The following is a 25,534-nucleotide window of genomic DNA, read 5'->3' as shown; positions in this document are numbered from 1 at the left end:
ATAAACATGTGAAGTATAAAGTATGAAATTATAACGGTTCTCTAGATATAAAGCGGACACAATTTGTTACAGACAGACAGACTGATCACTATAGGACGACCCGCCACTAGGCGGGGCCCTAATTATACCAAAGTAATTTTTATTTTCAAACAAAATAATTGAAGGTTAATCAGTTTCCTTTCACTCTATTAAATAAAATAAATGTAAGGAAGTCTTAAAAAAGGTAGGTAGGAGTACTGTATATGTAAAATATCAGTAAAAAATTAAGTCCAACCAAAATTGTAAAAGACTTTTTGCTCACAAAAATTATTTCACAGAATGCTTGGCACACAGACAGATGTATAAAGAGGACCTTCATTACAGGACTCTCTTCTATGAAATGTCTAGCAAATATCCAAATGAAACTAGGTAATTATTGTAAATGTGAAAATGACATACTTATCTCTAGATATCTGTATAAATTTCTCAACCTCAGGAAAAACAGATTTACTCTTGATATACAGAGCTTTGTATTTGTCTTTATGAACTGGAAATTTTCTGGAAATAATATGAAATGTTAAAACTTTTATCTTAAAAGTGATAGAAAATACAAACAAGTACTAAATTTATTGCAATTATTCTACTCAATATGATGAAAATTAAGCCTTAACTGACCAACAAAAGACATTCTAAGGCGAAATATTTTTTCTTCTATTAATCTGAATATTCAATATAGATATAAAATATAAATCTATCTTTCAACTTATTGGCAGGCAGCCAAAATTGATGGTTTTGTCATTAACCACTACCTTAAATTAAAAAAAAAAACTCTGTTTTTACCTGCCTTTTCTTAATTTGGAAAAAACAAATTCTCCTTTATATTCTAACCAACAGCTGCTTTGTTTGAAGACAATTTTTTGACATCATTCATAATTCTTAAAGAATATTAATGAATGTACACTTTACTCAAGTTTGAAAGGAATTAATTAGTCCTTCACATGATTCTTCAGATAAGTGTTGACTTCTCTATTCCCATTAATGACTGTTTTGGTCATCAAAATCATTTACCATGAGGTAAGTAGCTTATGTAAGTTCAGTAAAGCAGTTCTTACTTTACTTACTTTTTGGCAACTGAATAAAACAAATGAAGTAAAACAGTACAATCTTTCCCACCATTGAATCCTACACAGAGATCATCTAACCTGAAATCATAATACAAATTCTTAATAAATAGTATCCAACTAAATTGGAATGAACAATTTTCCTTTAACATACATTATTGGCAAATCAATGTGCAAGGGGCACTCTCTAAAAGGAAAATTTGTTTTGTTGATGAGTCTAGTATAAAGGGACCTCGGTGGTCAAGTGGTCAAAGAAGTTCATCTAGAGTTATCACTAGCATGTCAATTCTGAGGTTGGGAGTTTGAACCATGCTCATGATGAGGTCTGTTTGACTCTGATCTACATTTACAAGGATTTGTATTTTTCCTGTAAGGTCAGTGGTTGATTCATGGTACTTTACTTATTCATATTTGCCAATTATTGCATTCAACTTATGTTCAATTTTTATCCATTGCAGCCATTTTGGTTGATTGGCAGGAACAAAAAAACACAACCCTTATACTTAAAACCATAAGGATCATTCTGTTAAAGTTTTGTTAAAATGCAAAAATGTATAAACATTGTCATTCAAGGGCAACATGGGCAATAACTCCAATAAATAAATTGCTTCGCTGAGTGCAGCTGGATACGACAGCAGATGTCCAACCTTGAAAAGTTGGGACTAAAATGGACACAATTAATATTCACGCTTGATACAGGTCTGAATTTGGATTGTAACTAAATTTTTGACACATAATAGGTTTCTGACACAGAATAACTGTAGTCAAAGAACTTCAAATTGGTTATATGATTTGAATTTATATTCAATTTTTTGCTTTTGAGTAATACACTATGCTGTTGCGAATTGACACTCCCCCCCCCCCCCCCCCCCCCCCCCCAAAAAAAAATACCCCAGTTTTTTGCTTTTGTGCAATACACTATGCTGTTGAATATTAAACCCCAAAAAAAAATATTTGAAGAAATCTGAAATGAGAAAAATTGTCCCCCCTCCAATTTTTTTCACCTCCCCCCTTTTCCTTATTCCCCCAAAAAAAATCTTTCCCTCAAGATATGGTCAGTATCTCAATTCAAATTTCTAATGGAGTTTGCAACCATAGTTACCCATTTAAATACATCATAAAAGTTTTAAAATATAAAATGACATACATAGTCATGGCTAAAATTAATATTAATTAATAGTAACTGCTAAAAATAAATTGACAGCTAATCACCTCAAGACAATCATCATTACTTAATACATAATTTACAAGCAGTGAAAGGGAGGTAATCAAACAGTGTTCTTTTAATTGATTTGGATTACCTCCCTTACACTGCTTTTAAATTGTCTCAATTGTCCTATAACCAGAAAAACCCTTGTTTTTCCCCTTTTTTATCCCCTTATTACCAATTGGTTTGAGCCATAACCCCCCAAAGTCAATCCTAACCATCCCTTTGTAGTATGGAAACTTGTGGTATAATTTCAGAGAGATTCATACACTTTAACACAAGTTATTGTCTAATAACTACAAAAATGCTTATTTGGGCCCCTTTTTGGCCCCTAATTCCTAAACAGTTGGGACCATAACCCCCAAAATCAATCCCAACCTTCCTTTAATGGTTATAAACCTTCTGTTAACATTTTATTGATTTCTATTTACTTATACTAAAGTTATTATCCGGAAACCATCTGTCTTCGGACGACGCTGACGACGACAACGTGATACAACCAAAAATTTTTTAATTTTTGCGGTCGTATAAAAAGTCAACTGAATAATTTGGCTATGTTATCTTATTTGTAAATCTTTATTTCCTGATTATTTAAAGCTTCTCTGTATGTATTAGTTTCAAGCAAGTTAATACCCAAAATTAGAGGAATTTCTATAAGCAGTCATCCAACAATTTTCGGCAAAATGGACAAAATGCACATGTTGAAATTTTGAACCTTTTTGCCCAATGACATATTTACTTTATCCACAAATGTTTTCTAAGCATTATACAGTATTTGTTTTTCATCCCTATGTTCTATTTTTAGCCTTTGCAGCCATGTTGGTTAACAGGCAGGATAATCTGACACATTTTTAAAACTAAATAACCAAGGATGATCAAGTTTGTTTCCAATTTACTCAGCAGTTACAGAGAAGAAAAATGTTCTAAAAAATATGGAAAACAGAGGACGGAAGCTAAAAGATTACTATGGTCTTAACTCTCTTTTTTCTCAGACTGTTTATGACATCATTACACTAAATCTGTTGCACGTGTACTGATTGATACTTAAGTCTGGGCGAACACAATTTATGTATTTGCTGTTATTTACTTTGAACAAGCTCTCAGTAACTACAAGTACTCTTAGATTGGAAATTTCTGTCTTTTGTCTTTATGCCTGGTTATTATTTTTTTTTTTGGTGCTTTGTGGCCATCTGGTGAGTCAAGCCATTTCAAACTGTTTTATAAAGTTTTTTCTTATGTTGTGCTGTTACACCATTGTCCCAGGTAAGAGGAAGGGCTGAGCGCTCACAAACATGTTTCACCTTCCACATTCTGTATGTGTGTTCGGCATTCTGTCCCAAGTCAGGAGCCTGTAATTCAGTGGTTGTCATCAGTTGCTGTCTATTATACCTGTTTTCTTTTATTGTTTAGTCATGAATCATGTCATTGGTTTTTCATTTGAATTGATTCAGATTTTGTAGTGTCCACTATACAGTCTGGGTTTTGCTGATTGTTGGAGGCCTTATGGTGATTTTTAATTGCTCAAAGAAGTCTGAGTCATTTGGACTCTGTTGGATAGTTGTCTCATTGGCAGTCATACTGCATCTCCTTATTTCATATTGATGGCAACACTAACCCTTTTGGCAATGTGAACAAAACATGTTTGATCTGAAATTGTTTCAAATATGCCAGAGGCGGATTTAGGGGGGCCCAGGGTGCCCGCCCCCCCCCCTTTTTGGTGGGAAAAATTTGGTTGATTATTTAGGGAATCACTGAATCATGACTAAGCAGGCCCCCTCTTATGGCAGTCAGTGGGCCCCCCCTTACGAAAATTTCACTGCCATCTAGCTCACTACTACTAAGAAGCTCTGATTTTTTATTTCTAAAAAAAATGTGATGAAAATGTCCATTAATATAAAGAGCATACTGTACATGTATGTGGAAAACAGGAAGTAGACAATGCCAGATCTTTAAATGTGATCCCACTGTATACCAATAGCTTAACATTATGATGTTTTTACCAAACATAAAAATTCTGATTTCAGGCTGCTGAGAAAAAATAAACTGTTAACACAGATATATGTCTCGCCTTTTTGTAATTTTGATAATGCAAATGTTGAAATTAACATAGCATAATATTTTAACATTTATGTTATGCAAATATTCAAAGTCAATGAACCATGACTGACAGTACATGGCTAAACAATCTCCATAGAAATGAGATGTGCCAATGCTAATAAAACTGCATACCAAATACCATTGACTTATCATAAGTCCTTCCCTTAAAACAAACCTAAACATAAACTTGTAAACTATGTAAAAGTTTTAAAGTCAATGAACCATGATGAGGGGATGGAGCTATATAATCTCCATGGAAACGAGACTTGCAAATGCCAATAAATTTGCATACCAAATATCATTGACTTAACATTAGCGGTTCATCTTAAACTGATCTAATCACAAACTAAAACATGTAAACTAAGCAAAAGTTTCAAAGTCAAAAGACCATGACTGAGGTGATGGGGCCAAATAATCTCCAGGGAAATGAGATGTGTGAATGCTTATACAGCTGCATACCAATTTACATTGGCCTACCACTAATAGTCCCCCTTGAACTGACCTAATCACAAACTAATACATGTAAACTAAGCAAAAGTTTCAAAGTCAATAGACTATGACTGAGGGGGCAGGCAGGGCTAAATAATTTCCATGGAAATGAGATATGCCAATGCTAATACAGCTGCATACCAAATATCATTGACCCACCACTAGTGGTTCACCATAAACTAGACCTAATCACAAACTAATACATTGTTGACGCCGCGGCCGCCGGAAACAGCATACCTATGTCATGCTTTTTGACTCAGTCAAGGCGAGACAAAAAACCAATAAAAATTTCTTATATGTGAAGAACATATATGCTTGTGGCAAACAGGAAGTCAACAAGCATTCTGAGAGTATTGCATGGCAATATATAGTTCCCTACCAGTTAAGAATTCATTGTACTGGAAGAAAATGCTAACTTATCTAATCTATAACTTCTAATGGTGTAAACTATATAACAAATATCAAGTCAATATCTTCAAGCATGATGGAAAAAGGTGTGGAAAACTGATTATTTGAGTGAATTTTCAAGGACCATAACTCTGCACAAAATCATCAGACCAAAACAAAATTTGAACTTGATCTGTAACTTGTTATGATAAAACTATATACCAATTATCAAATCAATATCATAATGCATGACAAAAAAAAGTGCGGAAACTGATTATCTGAGTGCACTTTCCAAGTCCAAGGACTATAACTCTGCACAAAATCATCAGACCGGAACAAAATTCAAACTTGATCTGTAACTTGTCATGATAAAATGATAAAACTATATACCAAATATCAAATCAATATCTTCAAGCATGAAGATCAAAAGTGTGGAAAACTGATTTGACGTATGGACAGACAGACAGACGGACGGAGTGCAAACCTAAAGTCCCCTTCGACTTCGTTGGTAGGGGACTAATAAGTGACGCATCTAACAGTATGTCACACAATAAAGAATCTTAAGCTTACCAATATGAAGCTTTATAAGAAGTAAATAGCAAAATGCTATGAATTATAGTTTCTGAGAAAATTTGACATACATGTGTTATGAATGGATTGACCAACAGGCAAACAGACAGAAATATGGTCAGACAAACAAATGGAAACTGTTGGTACAGAGGTATAATTAAAGGACCTACACTTATGGTAGATTTTATAGGATAATTGAACCATGAAAACTACTAGGTCTAGAAAAATTATCAATATCAGAAACTCATGCACTAGTCCACACAAATTTAAATACAAAATATAGACTAATGTAAAAATAACGAGATTTGATATAGACAATTATCTATAAATGCTTAACCTAATGTGTAATGAGTGCAATTGTCCAAATTGTAGCATAATCATGTTTTATCTTCAGGAATGTCAGAAAAAGTTAGCAACAAAAATTCCATGTTGTACAAATTGTGTGCAATTTTAGAAATTATGAGTCATGACGTGAATTAAGAAGTTTCTAACAATAAAAAAGGAAAACAAATAAATAGAAAATCCTGTAAATCGCATGCTATAAATTACATAGTTATAAATCTGAAAGTAAAGCTAATACTTTAAAATATGGTTTATAGACATAAATCACAATAAGTAAGTCAAAGGTTACCAGTAAAAGACAAACAGTAAACTTTATGAATTTCAATATTCAACAAAGTTAACTTTATACAGTTTTGCCTTTTCATTATGCTGATAATAAGAACTTCCAATATAGATATTGTCAACACTTGTGAATACAACAGTTGTTGGATAGAGAATTCCAAAGTCTCTAGTACTATATTGGGCAAGAAGTTGTATATCTTTATTCAGTACATGTAGCATATGGTTGTATGTGTCTGTAACAATGATGTTGTCAAGTGGGGTTGTTGTTATATATTGAGGATTAAATTGTTTCTCACAGGTATCCATGTCAAGATTGCCACTATACACATGAACACCATTTTCTTGTGTTAAAACAACAACTGATCCACTGTTGTCATCTTCTGCGTCTATAACCCAAATGTTACCATTGCCTGTACTGGTTATCCTCAAAGGATTAATGAAAATTGGTCCAGCTTTTTCATCTTTGTCATATTTTGCCAGAAGCCTTCCATTCATATCCAAAAGAATAACAACTGCTTGGTCTTCTGTAGTGCATTTTCCTCCAATTACTGCCGTATTTTTTTTCGTGAAATGGATACATGTTGGCTTATGCATGTATGACTCAACATTGTACTTAGAATCTAAAAGCTTATCTGATTGGTCAATTTCTTTGAGTTTCGCATCATCAGTAACTAAGACAATAGAATCTGATGGGGTTGTTGCTATATCTATTATTTGGACATCAAGTTCACACAGTGATTTTAATTTACTTTCTTCAGGTTTTACTTTCTGCAAAGTTATTGTTCTTTTAGAAAAGAGAGTTGATCGTTTATTTACCCTAGCAGGTATTTTTGTCCCAATCCACAGAGCATCATCATGGCATGAAGACAGATATAACACTCTTGAAAGTTTGGTTTGAAACTCTTTTGTAACTGTAACTTCAATTTTCTGAGAGGATTCATTTTCATATGCCTCAATATCTTTTAAGATGCCGAAGTGATCTTCATGTATACTTCCTGGAACAAACTCTGGCATAGGGGTAATGACTGGAGATGAAGAAGGTAAAATAACTTCATTATCTGTGTTTTGCATTTCAGTTGTTTTTGTTTTCTTTTTCAGTGACATTTTTACATTGTTGATAATGGAATCAAGCTCATTCAATCTGTCATCTAAATTTTTCATAGTTTGGTCTTTTTTTCTGTTCTCTATGTCAAATTCACTCTCAACTTTTGCCCATCTTTTGTCTAATTCGTCTAACAGATTTTTTGCAAATTTTCCAACTTCTTCTTTCATATGCAATTCCTGTGTCAGGATTTCTCGTCTTGCAAAATTAAACTTTGACTTTTCATCTGATTTCAAGGAGTCTAATTTTTCCTTTTCATAGTTGAAGTATTCCTTTTCACTCTGTACTTTCATTTTCTCCTTGTTTAGAATATCTGTTTTAACTTCATATTTTTCTTTGATTTCTAAGAGATTATGAGATTTATGAGTTTTTGCAACACAGACAGGACAGACAGTTTGATCACATGAGTGCAATAAAGACAACAGGCTTCATCTGGATGTTCTTCACATGAAATGGATTTAAAATCTAAACTCCTAACAGCATGAACATCTGTAAACTGACAAATGTCCTTGATGTCAATTATTGTATGTTTTTCATTATTTTTTACATTCATATGAATTTTCTTACATTTTCCACAAATCAAAAAATCACACTGAATACACTTCCAATTAAGCTTAACATCTTCTTCACAAAGATTACATTTGACAGAACACTGACTTTGTTTCACAACAGCCATATTTATGGGGTGTACTGGTTAAATTTCTAGTATAAACATGAGTCTATTAGGTGACTACTTGATATAGTTTTATCTTTTGTTGCACAAACCTTTAGACTTTGTATACATAAATATGTACATATACAAACATATAAATAAATAAAAACACAGGATTCCCTGACGGATTTTTTTTTAAATACCAGTCTTACAAGGAAATACAAGATAACAAATCACAAATTTCTTTTAAATTTGAACTAAATGAAATACTTAAGATATCACTGAAAAGTACATATAATATCTATGCAATGAAATATTGTAAAATTGAGCATGGAAATGGGGAATGTGTCAAAGAGACAACAACCCGACCATAGAACAGACAACAGCAGAAGGTCACCAACAGGTCTTCAATGCAGCGAGAAATTCCCACACCCGGAGGCGTCCTTCAGCTGGCCCCTAAACAAATATATATCCTAGTTCAGTGATAACGAACGCCATACTAAACTCCAAATTGTACACAAGAAACTAAAATTAAAAATAATACAAGACTGACAAAGGCTAGAGGCTCCTGACTTGGGACAGGTGCAAAAATGCGGCGGGGTTAAACATGTTTATGAGATCTCAACCCTACCCCTATACCTCTAGCCAATGTAGAAAAGTAAACGCATAACAATACGCACATTAAAATTCAGTTCAAGAGAAGTCCGAGTCTGATGTCAGAAGATGTAACCAAAGAAAATAAACAAAATGACAATAATACACAAATAACAACAGACTACTAGCAGTTAACTGACATGCCAGCTCATAGAATACTAACTTCTGAATGAGAATGATGTGGAGTAAAAAGTTGCATACTTGTTTGTAAACATTTATTATTGTGTGGATGTATAAGGAACCAACACATATAGTATTAGAGATGCTATGTATATCTGCTTATCATGGGAAAGGACCTCAAACAAGGATTGCATTTTAATAGATAATACTATGTAATTCAAACTCATTTTAAATATTTTTTCTTCTATATATTTATTTGTGTATGCGTCATTTTGTAACTGCTGCACAGTCTACTTAAATATTTATTTGTTGTCTTGAAGATGCATTAAATATTTGCAACTGGGTGTAAGGCACTCACTATAAAATTTTCAGTTGTTGAAAGTATTTAGTATTCAAATATGAACAAGCATTCTGAGAGTATTGCATGGCAATACATAGTCCCCTACCGGTTAAAAATTCATTGTACTGGAACAAAATGCTTACTTGATCTTTAACTTGTCATGCTGTAAACTATATAACAAATATCAAGTCAATATCTTCAAGCATGAAGAAAAAAATTGTGGAAAACTGATTTTTTAAGTGAATTTTTTGCACAAAATCATCAGACTAGAAAAAAATTCGAACTTGATCTGTAACTTGTCATGATAGAACTATATACCAATCATCAAATCAATATCTTCAAGCATGACGAAAAAAAATGTTGAAAACTGATTATTAGATTTAATTTTCTAAGTCCAAGGACCATAACTCTGCACAAAATCATCAGACCGAAACAAAATTCGAATTTGATCTGTAACTTGTCATGATAAAACAATATATCAAATATCAAATCAATATCTTCAAGCACCAAGAAAAAAGTGTGGAAAATTGATTTGCCAGACTGACGGATGGACAGACAGACAGACAGACGGACGGAGTACAAACCTTAAGTCCCCTTCGACTTAGTCGTTAGGGGACTAATAAACATTGTACTAGTTAAGGTGAATCTGTTGATTAATGAAAAATTCATAATAAACCATTTTTTTAAGATTTTGATAGATTTGTTGCAGAAAGGAGCCTGTGGTCCAGTGGTTGCCCTCGGTTACTATCTGCCATAATTGTTTTCAAAATCAAATCTTTCAAATTGCTCTTTTAAATTTGTATGTGACTGTGTTTAATATCTGAAAACACCCATGAGCAGTCATGCTTAGATGACTTGTATGCACATTTTTTTTATCAATCAATCATTTCGCAAGACACACTGACACTTTAACAAGTATTTTTATCTACACACATAGACTGACATAAATCAATGTTATATTGATTAAATGTTTTTACTAACTTACAGAATTAAATATATAAAATTTAACTTTACTGCTTTGCTAAGTTGAGAAATGTTTACAATAAGGTTAAATCCAAATATTGTAAAGAAATCTAATGGTTAGAACATAGAATTTTCAGACTTCATTAGGTAATATAATATAGTCTACCCTACAATGTTTTTGGTAGTCTGTCAGATCTTAAACACCACAACAAACAAATGTAACAGAGCAAAAGAAAAGATTGTATTTCAATTAGATTGTGGTATGACATTTGTATTAACCAAAAAGTATCATCTTTGAATATTGTAAAAAAGATTTGTATACATATTTAATGACGTTGTACCTTGCAACAATAAGTTTCTGTACAATTATCCCAAATTTAAAAACAAATATTTAATTTAAATAGGGAGAGGGTTAAAAAATACTAAACATTATATGTATAATTAGAATTTAGACACGTACAAGTTAAAACTACTACTAATAATGAAGATACAAGTTTGTTCCATTGGATACCTACCCATACTTGTCTAAACATTCCTCTATGATTTTCACAGCCTCTCTTACGTTATTTGTATATTCACATTTCTCACATGAGTTGACTATCCCATACACTTTGTCTACAGCATTATGAATTGGTGATTTATCATATTCCACAATACAATCTAAAATTACAATTAAAGATCAAGAATTAGGCTTGACATGCAGAAGCATCATATATTAGACTATGCCCTGTCCTTAAGCCATGTACTGTTTAAATAAATGGGAAATGTGTCCATGGGACACAGATGATGCCCCCGCTTGCATATCATATAAAGTTATAAAGGGGCATAACTTAAGAACGGTAAAAGTGATGCTGCTCAAATTTATACTTAATCTGAGTTTTGTGATAATAAGTATTGTGTAAGTTTCATAACATTTGGCAGAGGCAAACTTAAGTTAGAGAATGGAAACGAAAATTTCAGAATTTTTTCCATTTGTAAAGGGGCATAACTCTAAAACGGTTAAAGTGACGCCACCAAAATTCAAACTTGATCTGTATTTTGTGGTTTTATAAGCATTGTGTATAAGTTTCATAACATTTGGTTGAGGCAAACTAAAATTAAAATAAGGAAACGAAAATTCAGCATTTTTTTCAATTTGTAAAGGGGCATAACTCTAGAACGGTTAATGTGACAACACCAAAATTCAAACTTGATCTGTATTTTGTGGTGATAAGCATTGTGTATAAGTTTCATAACATTTGGTGTAGGCAAACTAAAGTAAGACAACGGAAACGGAAAATTAAGCAATTTTTCCATTTGTAAAGGGGCATAACACTAGAATGGTTTATGTGACGCCACCAAAATTCAAACGTGATCTGTATTTTGTGGTGATAAGCATTGTGTATAAGTTTCATAACATTTGGTTGAGGCAAACTAAAGTTAGAGAACGGAAACAAAAAATTCAGCAATTTTTCCATTTGTAAAGGGGCATAACTCTAGAACGGTTTAAGTGACACAATCAAAATTCAATCATGATCTGTGTTTTGTTGTGGTGAGCATTGTGTATAAGTTTCATAACATTTTGTTGAGGCAAACTTAAGTTAGAGAATGGAAACCAACTTTGGGACGTACATACATACAGACGGACAAGGGTAAAACTTAATGCCCCCTCCGCTATGGCGGGGGCATAAAAAAGCACATAAATGTGTTTGTTCAAGAAATTTTCACCAATTATTTCACCATCAAATTTCTGTGGATATACGTCAGAAAATTTCAAATTCAATGTTAGCCATGTTATTCCAGGCTACTTTAACCAGAATATTTCAGTCTTAGTACATTCTGCTACTCTACGGTTGCTACATTAAGTGAGTGGGAGAGTCAATCACAGGGAGGGACTGAATTATTCAGGTTCAGGTTACTTAGTAAAATTGAAATCCCCTTTCTTTCTGTATATTTAAGAAAATTCAGATCATATAGTCTATAAAGTGTAAAGTAAAAATGTTTGTATGCATGATTTATGATGAATTATGTGGCTTTGTTTTTAATTTGTAACTTACCAAAAAGTCTGTACATGTCTGTTGAATGAACCAACTGATTTACAGATTATTTGGAATAGGAAAATACATTTTATTAATTGAACCACAAAATAATTGAGGATGTAAAATTGACTTATCACATCTGCTTAACTATCTGGGGTCATAAGGTGTGAAATTAAACATCCTGGTCAATGAAATCAATACATGCACTGTTACTCAAAGCTTACCCTGGCTAAATTTAGTTCATTATATAGGTATGCACATTATAAGGACATAAACTTCAGGAAACTGATAAAAATTAATATTGAATTTGATACTTCCTTTCTGATACAACAACTATATAAGGATCAACTTTTTAACTCCTATTCACAATAATCTCAAGAAAACATGTTTTGTTATAAATGCCAATGGACTAAATTCTTTAAATCAGGTTTTATACAGAAAAATGGAAACAAAGACATTTTCAACCCTTACTATTATCACATGACTTGATAAAGGTCACACTTTTTTTTTAAATGATTAAGTGATTTTTTACGTAAAATGTTACACCTTAAAAGTTGAGGACTGTAAAGTAATTCAGTAAAATAATTATTGTAAAATATCCTCTTCATGTATTTAGTTGTAAAGAAACAATGATAGTTTACTTTTGTGGCTAGATGTGTCAAAAAAAGTCATTCACAAAGAAATGTGGACAATTCTGTACCTCAATATCTTATTCAGAAATAAATGGAGAATGTGTCCATGGGACACACATGATGCCCCCACATGCATATAACGTTATAAAGGGACACATACCTCAAGAACCGTAAAAGTGAAGCCACACGAATTCGAACTTGATGGAAGTTTAGTGGTAATAAGCATTGTGTACAAGTTTCATAACATTTGGTTGAAGTAATCTTAAGTTAGAGAACAGAAAAGAAAAATTCAGCAATTTTCCATTTGTAAAGAGGCATAACTCTAGGATGGTATATGTGATGCTACCCAAATTCAAACTTGATCTGTGTTTTATGGTAATAAGCATTGTGTATAAGTTTCATAGCATTTGGTTGAGGCAAACTAAAGTTAGAGAACGCAAAACAATTTCGTTGAATTTTTAATTATCATTAAAGGGCAATAATTCCAATAACGAGTTGAATGAACATTTTGGCCATACAGCTTATTTGTAGATCACTTTTTCTATCTAACTATTATACTTTTCAAGATAACAGACAAAAATGCAAAAAAATATTATTAAACAGCAATAACTTCAATAGGGAGTTCACTTGAGATTTCAACCATTTTGTCAAATTTGTCTTGTCTTGCTGATCATTTTAACTTTTTAAAGTTTCTTTCTATTTATTATAATTTTCGAGATAATAGGTATTATGAAAAAACTAGAGGCTCCCAAAAGCCTGCGTCGCTCACCTGATTCTACTTTGGTTTTGGAAATCATGTAAAAATAGATTAAAATCATAACAGATACCCTAATGATGAATGAGGCCAAATTTGGTTTAATATCATGAATATTGGCTCCCTAATTTAATCAAAAGCAGAAGACATTTGTAAAGTTTACAGAAATTACCAACAAATTCATTAATATTGTAGAAAATGACTTTATAAGGACAATGACAAATCAGCTAAAAAGTAACAACACTTGGCCAGCACCTCAAAAGAAACATTCATACCATGTTTGGTTTCAATCCATTAAGCGGTTTTCTAGAAGAAGACATTTGTATATATTTCCCATAGGGTCCATTGTTAAACTAAGTCCCCCCTTGGCAGCCATCTTGGATGACGGATTTGCAACAAAGTAACAACATTTGGTCAGCACCTCATAAGGAACATTCATGCCATGTTTGGTTTCATTCCATTTAGGGGTTCTTCAAAAGAAGACTTTTGTATGTATTTCACATAGGGTGCTTTGTTAAACTAAGTTCCCCACTGGCAGCCATCTTGGATGATTGATTTGCTACAAATTAACAACATTTGGCCAACACCTCATTAGGAACATTCCTTCCATGTTTGGTTTCATTCCATTCAGTGGTTCTCTAAAAGAAGACATTTGTATGTACTTCCCATAGGGTCCTATGTTAAACTAAGTCCCTCTCTGACGGTCATCTTGGATGATGGATCGGCTTCCAAGTAACAACACTTGGTCAGCACCTCATAAGGAATATTCATGTCATGTTTGTTTTCATTCCATTCAGTGGTTCTCTAGAAGATGTTCAAAATGTAAAAAGTTAACGACGACGACGGACGCCAAAGTGATGAGAAAAGCTCACTTGGCCCTTTGGGCCAGTGGGCCAGGTGAGCTAAAAAATAGAAAAATTTGTAGTTTAAGGGCAATACCTCCTATAAGAAGATAAGAAGTCTTCTGAAAGTTATAATGTCGACAGTCATAATGACATCTTATCGTTTTGAACATTTTTGCCCCTGTTAGATTTCTCTATATTGGTTTTCAAAATAATTGAAAAAAATTGCATTTTACCCCTATGATCTATTTTTAGCTATGTCTGCCATGTTTGTCAGCAAGTGGGGTCATTTGACACATCTTTTTAAACTTAATACCCTATTGATCATTGTAGCCAAGTTTGGTTAAATTTGGCCTAGTAGTTTCAGAGGGGATAATCTTTGTAAAAGATAAAGGACAACAGACTACAACAAACTACATCAGACGACAGACGCCAAGTGATGGCAAATGCTCACACAGGCTAGATGAGCAAAAAATAGTCATTCAAGATCAATAACTCCTATAAGGAGTCAATTTTGGTAGGGTTTTGACTTATTTCTAAATCTTGTCCTGCTAATCACGTTCCCTTTTTACAGTTTCTCTCTATCTACTATGTTTTATATAAACAAAAAAAATATCTTCATTCAAGGGCTGTAATTCCAATAAGGAGTGGATGGACAATTTCAGCCATGTTAACTTATTTGTAGATCTTCTTTGCTTGTTGTTTTTTCCAGGTTATAGTTCCTCTTTTTATAATCTTTTACAGATTTCAGGAAAATACATGTAGTCAAAAACTGTAAAAAAAAAAAAATGGTAAAAATGGGTTTTATTTATTGCTGATGGCCGGATGGTGACCTACAGCTGCTTACATCTATGCTATTTGGTGTCTGGTGGATAGTTGTCGCCTCTCCTATCTTATATTGAAGAGCATTTACATTTACTCATATTAGGAATTGTCGGACAGTTTTGGTCAGTATACATTTTGAACATATCTGCCTTGTCAGATTTTCTCTATTCATTAAGGTTTACAAGATAATAGACAACATCTATAGACAATAATTGCATTTCATCCAATGTTCTATTCTAAGCATTGATGGCCATTTGCTTTTCACCCAATGCTCTATTTGAAGCATTGATGGCCATGTTGGTCAGCAGATTGGATCAAGATACCCCAAAGATAACTGTGGTCAAGTTTGGTTCCAATTGACAGACCACTTTCGTGAGAAGATTTTATTTATAGTTAATGGAAGAAGATTCGACATAAAGTGGGAAGAAAGCTCTCATGGCCCTTTGACAAAATATTTTATCTATCTTCTTAATCTACCTATTCTTTCAACACAGACTGGTGTCTTAATTTGGACAAATATAAAATGAGATTGAAACGTATATTTCATGTCCTCCATACAATGTATCTAAACTAGAGGCTCTCAAGAGCCTGCGTCGCTCACCTGACTCTACTTTGGTTTTAGAAATCATGTAAAGATAGATAAAAATCATAACAGATACCCAACTAATGATTGAGGCCAAATTTGGTTTAATATTGGTCCAATTATTTAATAAAATATCCTGGTGGCCATCTTGAACAGTAAATCAGCAACAAAGTAGCAGCACTTGGTCAGCACCTCATAAGGAACATTCATGCCAAGTTTGGTTTCATTCCATTCAGTGGTACTCTAAAAGAAGACATTTCTATGTATTTCCCATAGGGTCCTATGTTAAACTAAGTCCCCCCACTGGCGGCCATCTTAGATGATGGATTGACTGCAAAGTAACAACACTTGATCAGCACCTCATAAGGAACATTCATGCTATGTTTGGTTCCATTCCGTTCAGTGGTTCTCTAAAAGAAGACATTTGTATGTATTTCCCATAGGGTCCTATGTTAAATTAAGTCCCCCCGCTGGCAGGTATCTTGGATGATGGACCAACTGCAAAGTAACAACATTTGGTCAGCACCTCATAAGGAACATTCATGCCATGTTTGGTTTCATTCCATTCAGTGGTTCTCTAAAAGAAGACATTTGTATGTATTTGCCATAGGGTCCTATGTTAAACTAAGTAACCCACTGGCGGCCATCTTGGACGATGGATCTGCTGCAAAGTAACAACACTTGGTCAGCACCTCATAAGGAACATTCATGCCATGTTTGGTTTCATTCCAGTCACTGGTTCTCTAAAAGAAGACATTTGTATGTATTTCCCCTAGGGTCCTATGTTAAACTAAGTCCCCCGCTGTCGGCCATCTTGGATGATGGATTAACTGCAAAGTAACAACACTTGGTCAGCACCTCATAAGGAACATTCATGCCATGTATTGTTTCATTCCATTCTGTGGTTCTCTAAAAGAAGACATTTGTATGTATTTCACATAGGGTCCTATGTTAAACTAAGTCCCCCCGCTGGCGTCCATCTTGGATGATGGACCAACTGCAAAGTAACAACATTTGGTCAGCACCTAATAAGGAACATTCATGCCATGTTTGGTTTCATTCCATTTAGTGGTTCTCTAATAGAAGACATTTGTATGCATTTCCCATAGGGTCCTATGTTAAACTAAGTCCCCTGCTTGCGGCCATCTTGGATGATGGATCGGCTACAAAGTAACAACACTTGGTCAGCACCTCATAAGGAACATTCATGCCATGTTTGGTTTCATTCCATTTAGTGGTTCTCTAGAAGAAGTTCAAAATGTAAAAAGTTAACGACGACAACGGACGTCAAGTGATGAGAAAAAAGTTATTTAAAAACTAACAAAATGAATACAGTACATAGTTCCTCTGAAAATAACTGAATGCATGTATGTCATCAAGTGTTTTCAAGCACAAATTTAAGTATTTCTTTAAGTCAAGGATCATTCCTATTTAAACATAAATATCAAACATACCTGGAGAAACATACCAAACATTACATAAGAATCTTATTGACTTTATATGATGTGTTCACAATTTATAGAATATGATAAAATAGAAAGCTAGGTAACATACTAACACTGACTGTCGAACATCATATTGTTATACATAAAGTAAAAAAACAATTTAACACTGTATGGATTGTAAATAATTATCAATAAAAATAGAACAGGTGAGACATCTTACCTGTAATATTACCTGACATCACTATCATCTGTCAATCCTTTCATCTGTACTTAAATCATGGACTCAGGTCTTAATTGGGACAGAGATAACTTTAGAATTTAGAGAAACCTGTTATATATGGGTTATATCAAAATCATGTATAAAACTAATCTGAAAACAGTAGGTTATACATCTGACACCACTAAATGCCTCTGTTTCATGTATATCATGTGTAATGAATACATTAATTTTTTTACATTAATCTTAATAACTTATCATAAATTGTTTTTTTAAGGCCACACTAAATCAAATCTTCAGTTTTTGAAATGTAAACAAGAGACTCCAATTACCCTTTAGTACTCATATAATTAACATGTGCTATAGACTTGGCTTCCTTGAGGGAGTGAATAGGAGTGGGTCCTTTCCCACCCCTCTCCCAACTCCCACCTACCTCCCCTCTACTCCCACTTCACTCTCTTTACTCCCAGATGAAAATTGGCCTAAAAAAACTTTTAGCATATCCCTATTTTTACTCTCCCTCTTCCCCCCGGTTCACAACCTCTCATTCCCATATTCCCTTACCCCTGTCCACCCCTCTTCTTTATAACGGAATTATTAGCATAATTATAGGACCAACTTATCAATATGCAGTTCCAAGAACTTCTGCTACTACAGAAAAAAATCACTATTCTTGAATTAACTTGTTACACTTACATGTACAATGACAATTTTATTTGATGGCAAGACCTTTTAATATTATAAATTGCAAAATTCATTCAAAGCATTCCACCAATTATTTTACAAATAACTATTTTCAAAACTTTAAGAATTAAAACTTTGCCTTGCAGAGGTAATCCCACAAAATATAAAAGATAAGTACCACTCTAGGATCAGTTCAACAACAATTACCTACAGGCTTCATTGTCATTGAATGTAATTCATATATTTGGAAAATGAAAGAAAAAAAGAAAAAAAGATATAATTGTTTTTCTAATGATTTTGTGTATTTTGGTGATGATTCTTTGGTACGTACTGGACTTTCAGCTGAATAAAATTAGTGAGTATTTAAAATGTTTACTTTTGATCTTTAAACCATATGTCATTCAAACCTTTTCATGATACTATAAGTATATACAGTAAGGGGAATTACTGAAATAAGTGATTTTTAAAACACTCATTTAAGTAGCAAATAAAAGAACAGAGTTCCCCCGCATTGCACATATTTAATCTATCCAAAGTACAAGAGCAATAACTTAAAAAAAACACTTTTTTTTGTTCTTTAAAACTTTTTACAAATATCTTAGAAAAATGAAGGCTTTAGATCAAACGCAATGCAATTTCCTTTATAATTAATATTTCAAAGGGGCATAACTCGTTCAAAATATTTGACCAGCACTTATTTTCGAAAGTGACAAAGACATTGCTGATATAAACATATAATATGAATTTCATAAACTTCTGGCAAGAATTGTACAAATGAGAGTGCTAACAATGCAATTTTCCATATAATCAATATTTCCAAGGGGCATAACTCTTTTTAAAGACAATTTATCCGCACTGATTTTCGAACTTGTCCAAGACATTGCTAATTAAAACCTATGATATGAGTTTCATAAAAATCTGGTAAGAATTGTACTAATGAGAGCGCTTACAATGCAATTTTCCATATAATTAATGTTTCCATGGGGCATAACTCTTTTAAAAATAATTGATCGGCACTGATTTTCGAACTCTTCCAAGACATTGCTAATATAGGCCTATATATATTTTTCATAAAAATCTGGCAAGAATTGTACAAATGAGAGTGCTAATGATGCAATTTTGCCATATAATTAATGTTTCCAAGGGGCATAACTCTTTTGAAAATACTTGATTGGCACTGATTTTCGAAGTTGTCCAAAACATTGCTGATATAAACCTATGGTATAAGTTTCATAAAAATCTGGAAAGAATTGTACAAGCGAGAGTGCTAACAAGACCGGTTGGACAGACGGACGGATGGCCGGTATTTCTATGTCCCCCACAATGGGGGAGGGGGACAATTAAAAATTCTCTGATTTCGTAGTTTTACCAAAATTTTCAGGAACATCAAGGTTTAGATTATATCTTATTATTAGTAAAATTGAAAAAAATGGATCTTTTTATTCTTTTAAGTAGCAAGGTTTATGCCTTTGAAGCAATCATTCATCTGTAAATTCTAAATTTGTTGAAAAAATGTGATAATGAAGGCTTTACATAATGATCAAATACTTTCTTTTTTCCAAGCAGTGGGAGTATTTTCCCTGTAAAATTCAAGTTTTCAGCTTAGATTATGTAATAAAATTGGACTGTTCGTGACTAAAATTTGACTGTTTTTTGGTGGGTACATTTGGGTAATTAATAAAATAATACTTAAAGAAGTGATTTTCATATCATTATCCGAGATTCAGTATAGGGTCATCACCTGACATGATCAGTCGTCCTATAATAATTTTAGCATCATAATTAGTCCAGGATCCTTAATATTATATATTTAAAGCTACAATAAAATCAAATCACTAAGTCTGATAATTTATTTGTTACCTACTTAAATAGGTGATTATTTAAGAAAGACTACCCTTACTTGTAACATTTCTGGACAAAATGTTACTGAATAAGTGATTTAAGTAATTCCCCTGACTGATATATAGAAATAATTTTAAATTATCAATAGGGTACAAACATATTTTCTGTTGTCCTGAGTGAACATGGAGATTAAGCAAACAGCAGTCAATCAATCAAAGTTTCTGGGGTATATAAACAAATAGGAAGCTTATTCTAATTTTAAATTTTTGTTTAGTTTTGGTGAAAACCTTTAGTATAATGAAATAAAACAACCAGAAATCATTATACTGATAATACATTTTCAGATATATTATCAGTTTCGCTTAGATTACATAACATTTTACAACTTTAAAATGCTGCAATGAAATCAATAGCTATCTGATGTATGATAGCACAGGAAGTAAAGTTTGATTTTATTACCCAATCTTTACACATACATTTTATTATTTTTCTCAGTACCAGCATAATTGTACAAGTTTATGTTGGTACTAAATTGACATCTGTGAATAAATATTATTGATTGTTCTTCACCTCATGACATATATATGATTATAAATGCAACCTTTTCATGTCACTGAATAATACAGAATTTGAATGCTAATAACTTTCAATTAGTTTTACTCTGATTTTACATCTAATTTAAGGCTAGACAAAATTTATAAAAATATAAAAATTTCTATTTGCAATGATTTTGGTAATTAAATTCAACAGGTTTATCATTTAATGTTGACATTTAAAAATATTTTTTCCTGCACAATGGTATTTTCCTATTATAACCAAAAACATTTGGATGGATTTATTTTTAATAATGCCATCAGATATCCTTGACCTTTGACCTACTAAATATTAAAAGTGGTCACTTTTTCAGCATGGAGAATAACTGCACTTTTTCAGCATGGGGAATAACTGCACTTTTTCAGCATGGGGAATAACTGCCGCATTTTTTTCAGCACGGGGAATAACTGAACCTTGTTCGATGATTATGGAAAGTAAGAAACAAGTCTGGAAGTGTCAACAAGCTTTTTCCATTATCTTTTAGATGACCTTGACTTTTACTCTACTTAATATCAACTTTCCCTCCTTGGAAACTGATGCAAAATGTTGCAATACAAAACTTTTATATTCATGATATTGCTGACATGCTTTCTCTACAATGCTACCATATAACACTGTAATCCTTTTTGTAAAGAACCTTTTATAGATAGGTTTATAGTACCTAGAACCTTTATAAAACTTTAAAGTATTATGGTCATTCAAATTAATGCCAGAGCATATCTGTATCCCTAAATGAATGAATGAATGACTTGTGTTTAATACCACTCTCAGCACTGTTGGCTATTTCATGGCGGTCAGTTTTTATTGGTGGGGGAATCCAGAGTGCCTGGAAAAAAAAAATCCTAGTCAATTAAGATTGGATTGAAAGCACCTGCCACATGCAGAATTCAAACACACAACCTCAGTGTTGACAGGCTAGTAGTTGGACTACTTGGACAACTCTGCCATCAAGGTCCCCTTTATCCCTTCAGATTGTAACTTTATTGTGGCTGCATAAAATATGTGAGCTACCAGTATCCTAAGTGTTTGATAACTGTTTTAAATCATAGATCAGACATTAAAAGTAAAACCTGATAAGGTATTATGAAAGCCGCTCAAGCATGAAATGTGTGTCATGAAGACTTCAGTGAAAATGATAGAGGACAGAAGAACATGTAGAAATGAAAGTTCATAAAAATTGTGCAGTAATAAAATAAACTGTTGACTCAAAGATATGTAGTTTTGTACGAATAATGCAAATGTTGAAATTTTAACATGTAAACTATGCATTTAAGAGTCAATGGACCATGACTGAAAAGGGGAGGGGCATATAATCTCCATGGAAATGGTGTTTGCCAAAGCTAATGCAGCTGCTTACCAATGATCACTGACTTGCTATTTGTGGTTCCTCTTTAACTTTACATGTTACCAAACTTTAACATGTAAACTGTGGAAAAGTATAAAAGTCAACAGACAATCAACAATTGGTGACATCACAATTGGCGCCAATACCAGATACAGCATGCCTAATTCTCACTGACTCAAGTTCTTAATCAAGGCAATACTGACAAGAGTGCACACACTGAAATGTCTCGCCTATTATATTTATCATTGAATTTATGTTAAAAGTCTGTAATATGAAGGTTTCACTACAAGTATCACATAAACTGAGCATTATCAATGTTCTATGAAAATGAGTACCCAAGAAACAGACCAAACCACAAATCTGAACATTTACCAATGAACTATGAATATGAGGTCAAGGTCCTATGAACCCTGCCAGAATGACATGTACAGCTTAATATAATCATTCCATACACCAAATATAGTTGACCTATTGCTTATAGTATCTAAGAAACAGATCAAACCACAAAACTTAACATTGACCAATGACCCATGAAAACAAGGTCAAAGTCAGATGAAGCCTGCCAGATGGACATGTACACCTTATAATCATTTCATACACCATATATAGTAGCCCTACTGCTTATACTATCTGAGAAATAGACCAAACCGCAAAAACTAAACATTGTCCAATGAACCATGAAATTGAGGTCAAGGTCAGATGAATCCTGCCAGTCAGGCATGTTTTTGTACTACTAACAATCTTTCCAAACACAAAATATAGTTGACCTAATGCTTATAGTATCTGAGATACTGTCTTGACCAAGTAACTTTAACATTGATCACTGATCAATAAAATGAAGTCAAGGTCAGGTGAATCCTACCTGCAAACATGTAGATGTTGCAAGGACCCCATATACCAAATATATGCAAGGACCCCATATACCAAATATAGTTATCCTATTACTCATGATAAGTGAGTACTTCACTTGAAAAAAAAAAGCATATTGTGTCTGAGGACACAAATGCCCCCGCTCAAGCTTGCTTTTCAAACAAAAATGGGACGTAGAGGAAAGTAAAAGGATGGAAAGAGGGAAGGACAGACGAAAAGACGGAGGGACGGACGGTCAAGGGTAACAATTAATGCCCCATTCGCCTTACAGCGGGGGCTTAAAATTTTTTTTAATTTTTTTCAAGCATTCACTGAATCATGAAAATGAGGTCAAGGACAATGGATATATGACAGACCGAAACTTCGTTACATAAGGATCTGTATACAAAGATTACATCAAGGTCTTCTATCATCTGAAATATAAAGCTTTACATGAAAAGTTTGCACCGTTGTCGCTGCCGCCGGGTTGAAATCCCTATCGCAAGACAAAAATTACCAATGGCATTCAAGTATGAACTGTCAATCATGGTAACTCAAATATTCTTATTCAGATCAAAACATTTACCAGAAGATGAACAAAGCATTGTGAAACAGAGATTTTTTAAGGTTCATTGAAATCAAGTCACTGGTTTTAGATGACCTTAAAGACATACATTTTATCACAAAGTTGGTTAAGATCATCTAAAAATAAAAGAAAAATGCATGTGAAGAAAGGAATGCCCCCACTCTAACTTAGTAATTTTCCAAGTTAAGAGGGGCATAACTTTAGTACAGTAAATGACTCACAACCCAAATTCGAAATCTGTCTGCATGTTGCAGTTCTTAGCATTTTGTATCAGTTTCATAAATTTTAGATGAGTAAGACTGAAGTTAAGAGTGCAAAAACGAAAAAATTTGCAATTTTCCAAGTTATAAAGGAGCATTACTCTAGAACAGTAAATGACTCACAACCCAAATTCAAACTCTGTTTGCACATTGTAGTTCTTAGCAATGTGTATGAGTTTCATAAAATTTGAATGAGAATAACTTAATAGAGTGTGGAAACAAAATAATTTGCAATTTTCCAAGTTAAAAAGGGGCATTACTCTAGAATGGTAAATAACTCACAACCCAAAATCAAACTCTGTCTGTGTGTTGTTGTTCTTAGCATTGTGTATGAGTTTCATAAAATTTAGATGAGTAAAACTTAACTTAAAGTGCAGAAACGAAAAAGGGATGGATGGAAGGACAGAAGGATGGATGGAAAAACAGATGGACAGACGGACAGAAAGAGGGATTGAAGGACAGACAGAAAGACAGACAATAAGGGGTACCACTTAATGCCCCTGTTGCCTATGACGGGGGCATAAAAATCCTAAACTAGCACAGCATGTTCCCATGTACATCATTACTGAAGGGGCAACACTATAAATTCATGATGTCATTCAGCAATTTGGACAACACTATACTTTTTGGGGGTGTAATTTCAAAAACTTGATGTATATTTTGCAAAAATCTTGATATACTATTGATTGTACCATTATCAGTTGTTCACATATTATTGAGAATACATTTTCACAAAAGACCACACATTAATATACCATGATAGTACCATGGTAGTAAGTCTGACAAAGTCCACCTGTTTAGTGACCCACTATTATGAGACTCTCTATAGACTAATTTTCTCCATGTTTATATTACTAGAAGACAAATATGCTTGACAGTGATTTTAAATTTTAGTAAAAATCTGTCCACTAAAGACAATTTGTTGTTCTTTCCAGCATTCCAGGATCAATTTGAACAAAAATTTAACTTTGGAAATTGAAATCTGAGAAAAATAAAAATTTTATATTGGTTTGCTGCCCTTCTCCATCTGGCTCTCAAAACACAAAGGTCAGAACTTCAACCTATAGATCTTACACTCAAATGACCACACTGAGGTTGCACAGAGTTTTCATAAACAATGGATAATGGTCTATAATGAATTTTCATATACATACATATGAAAAATACAAAATGTAAAAAAAACAGGGGTTAAATTTTTTTTAAAGATCTCCATAATGGGATGATCACAACTCTCAATAGGTGAGCAATTATTTTGTGTAGTTTCTAAGATCAGGTTTCAAAAGTATAAAAGTTCATTACACAAAATAAGTTATTGCGCTGAAAAGTTCAAAAGTCTGTTAAATGATCAAAACATTCCTCAAACAATTCCATTATAGTAGGTGCACAACTTAATAAAGTTTCAAGGATCTGGGTTGAAAAACAGTTATCATAAGTTACAAGAATGTAACTTTTAAAAATGCTGTAATCATTAACTTCTAGTTACAGGCCCTTATATAGACAAACTACACTTTCTTTTCAGTATCCCTTAGTACTAAAGGTAAAAACAATAAGAGAAAACAGTGAAACTATTTTAACAGATCCCTGTGTAAACTGCAAATTTTATCCAAACAGAATTCTTGCAAATACCAATATAATGGGTCAACCTGTGCAAACTGATAAACTGTCTAAAAAAAACAAAATCTCCAGTCCTGAAGGTTTTTGGTTTAGAATATATTCACTATATAAAAGATATAAATCTCTACAAATGTAAAGA

At 33.1% G+C, this 25,534-nt stretch overlaps 1 protein-coding gene across 1 annotated transcript in view; it reads right to left on the bottom strand.

Moving 5' to 3' along the window:
* The window catches only part of LOC127704851 (FAD synthase-like), a 44,925-nt gene that overhangs the window by 5,247 nt on the left and 14,144 nt on the right, over positions 1–25,534 (bottom strand). Inside the window, exons 8-10 of the mRNA XM_052209077.1 lie at positions 10,821–10,965; positions 1,101–1,181; positions 439–537 (exon numbers count right to left, since the gene is read on the bottom strand). Of these exons, the coding sequence (XP_052065037.1) occupies positions 439–537; positions 1,101–1,181; positions 10,821–10,965 (325 nt within the window). The remainder of the gene's footprint in view (positions 1–438; positions 538–1,100; positions 1,182–10,820; positions 10,966–25,534) is intronic.

This window comes from Mytilus californianus, unplaced genomic scaffold (genome assembly GCF_021869535.1).
Source record: "Mytilus californianus isolate M0D057914Y unplaced genomic scaffold, xbMytCali1.0.p SCAF_6, whole genome shotgun sequence".
In the NCBI taxonomy this organism is placed as follows: Eukaryota; Metazoa; Mollusca; class Bivalvia; order Mytilida; family Mytilidae; genus Mytilus; species Mytilus californianus.
This window is presented reverse-complemented; position numbering and strand designations above follow the sequence as displayed.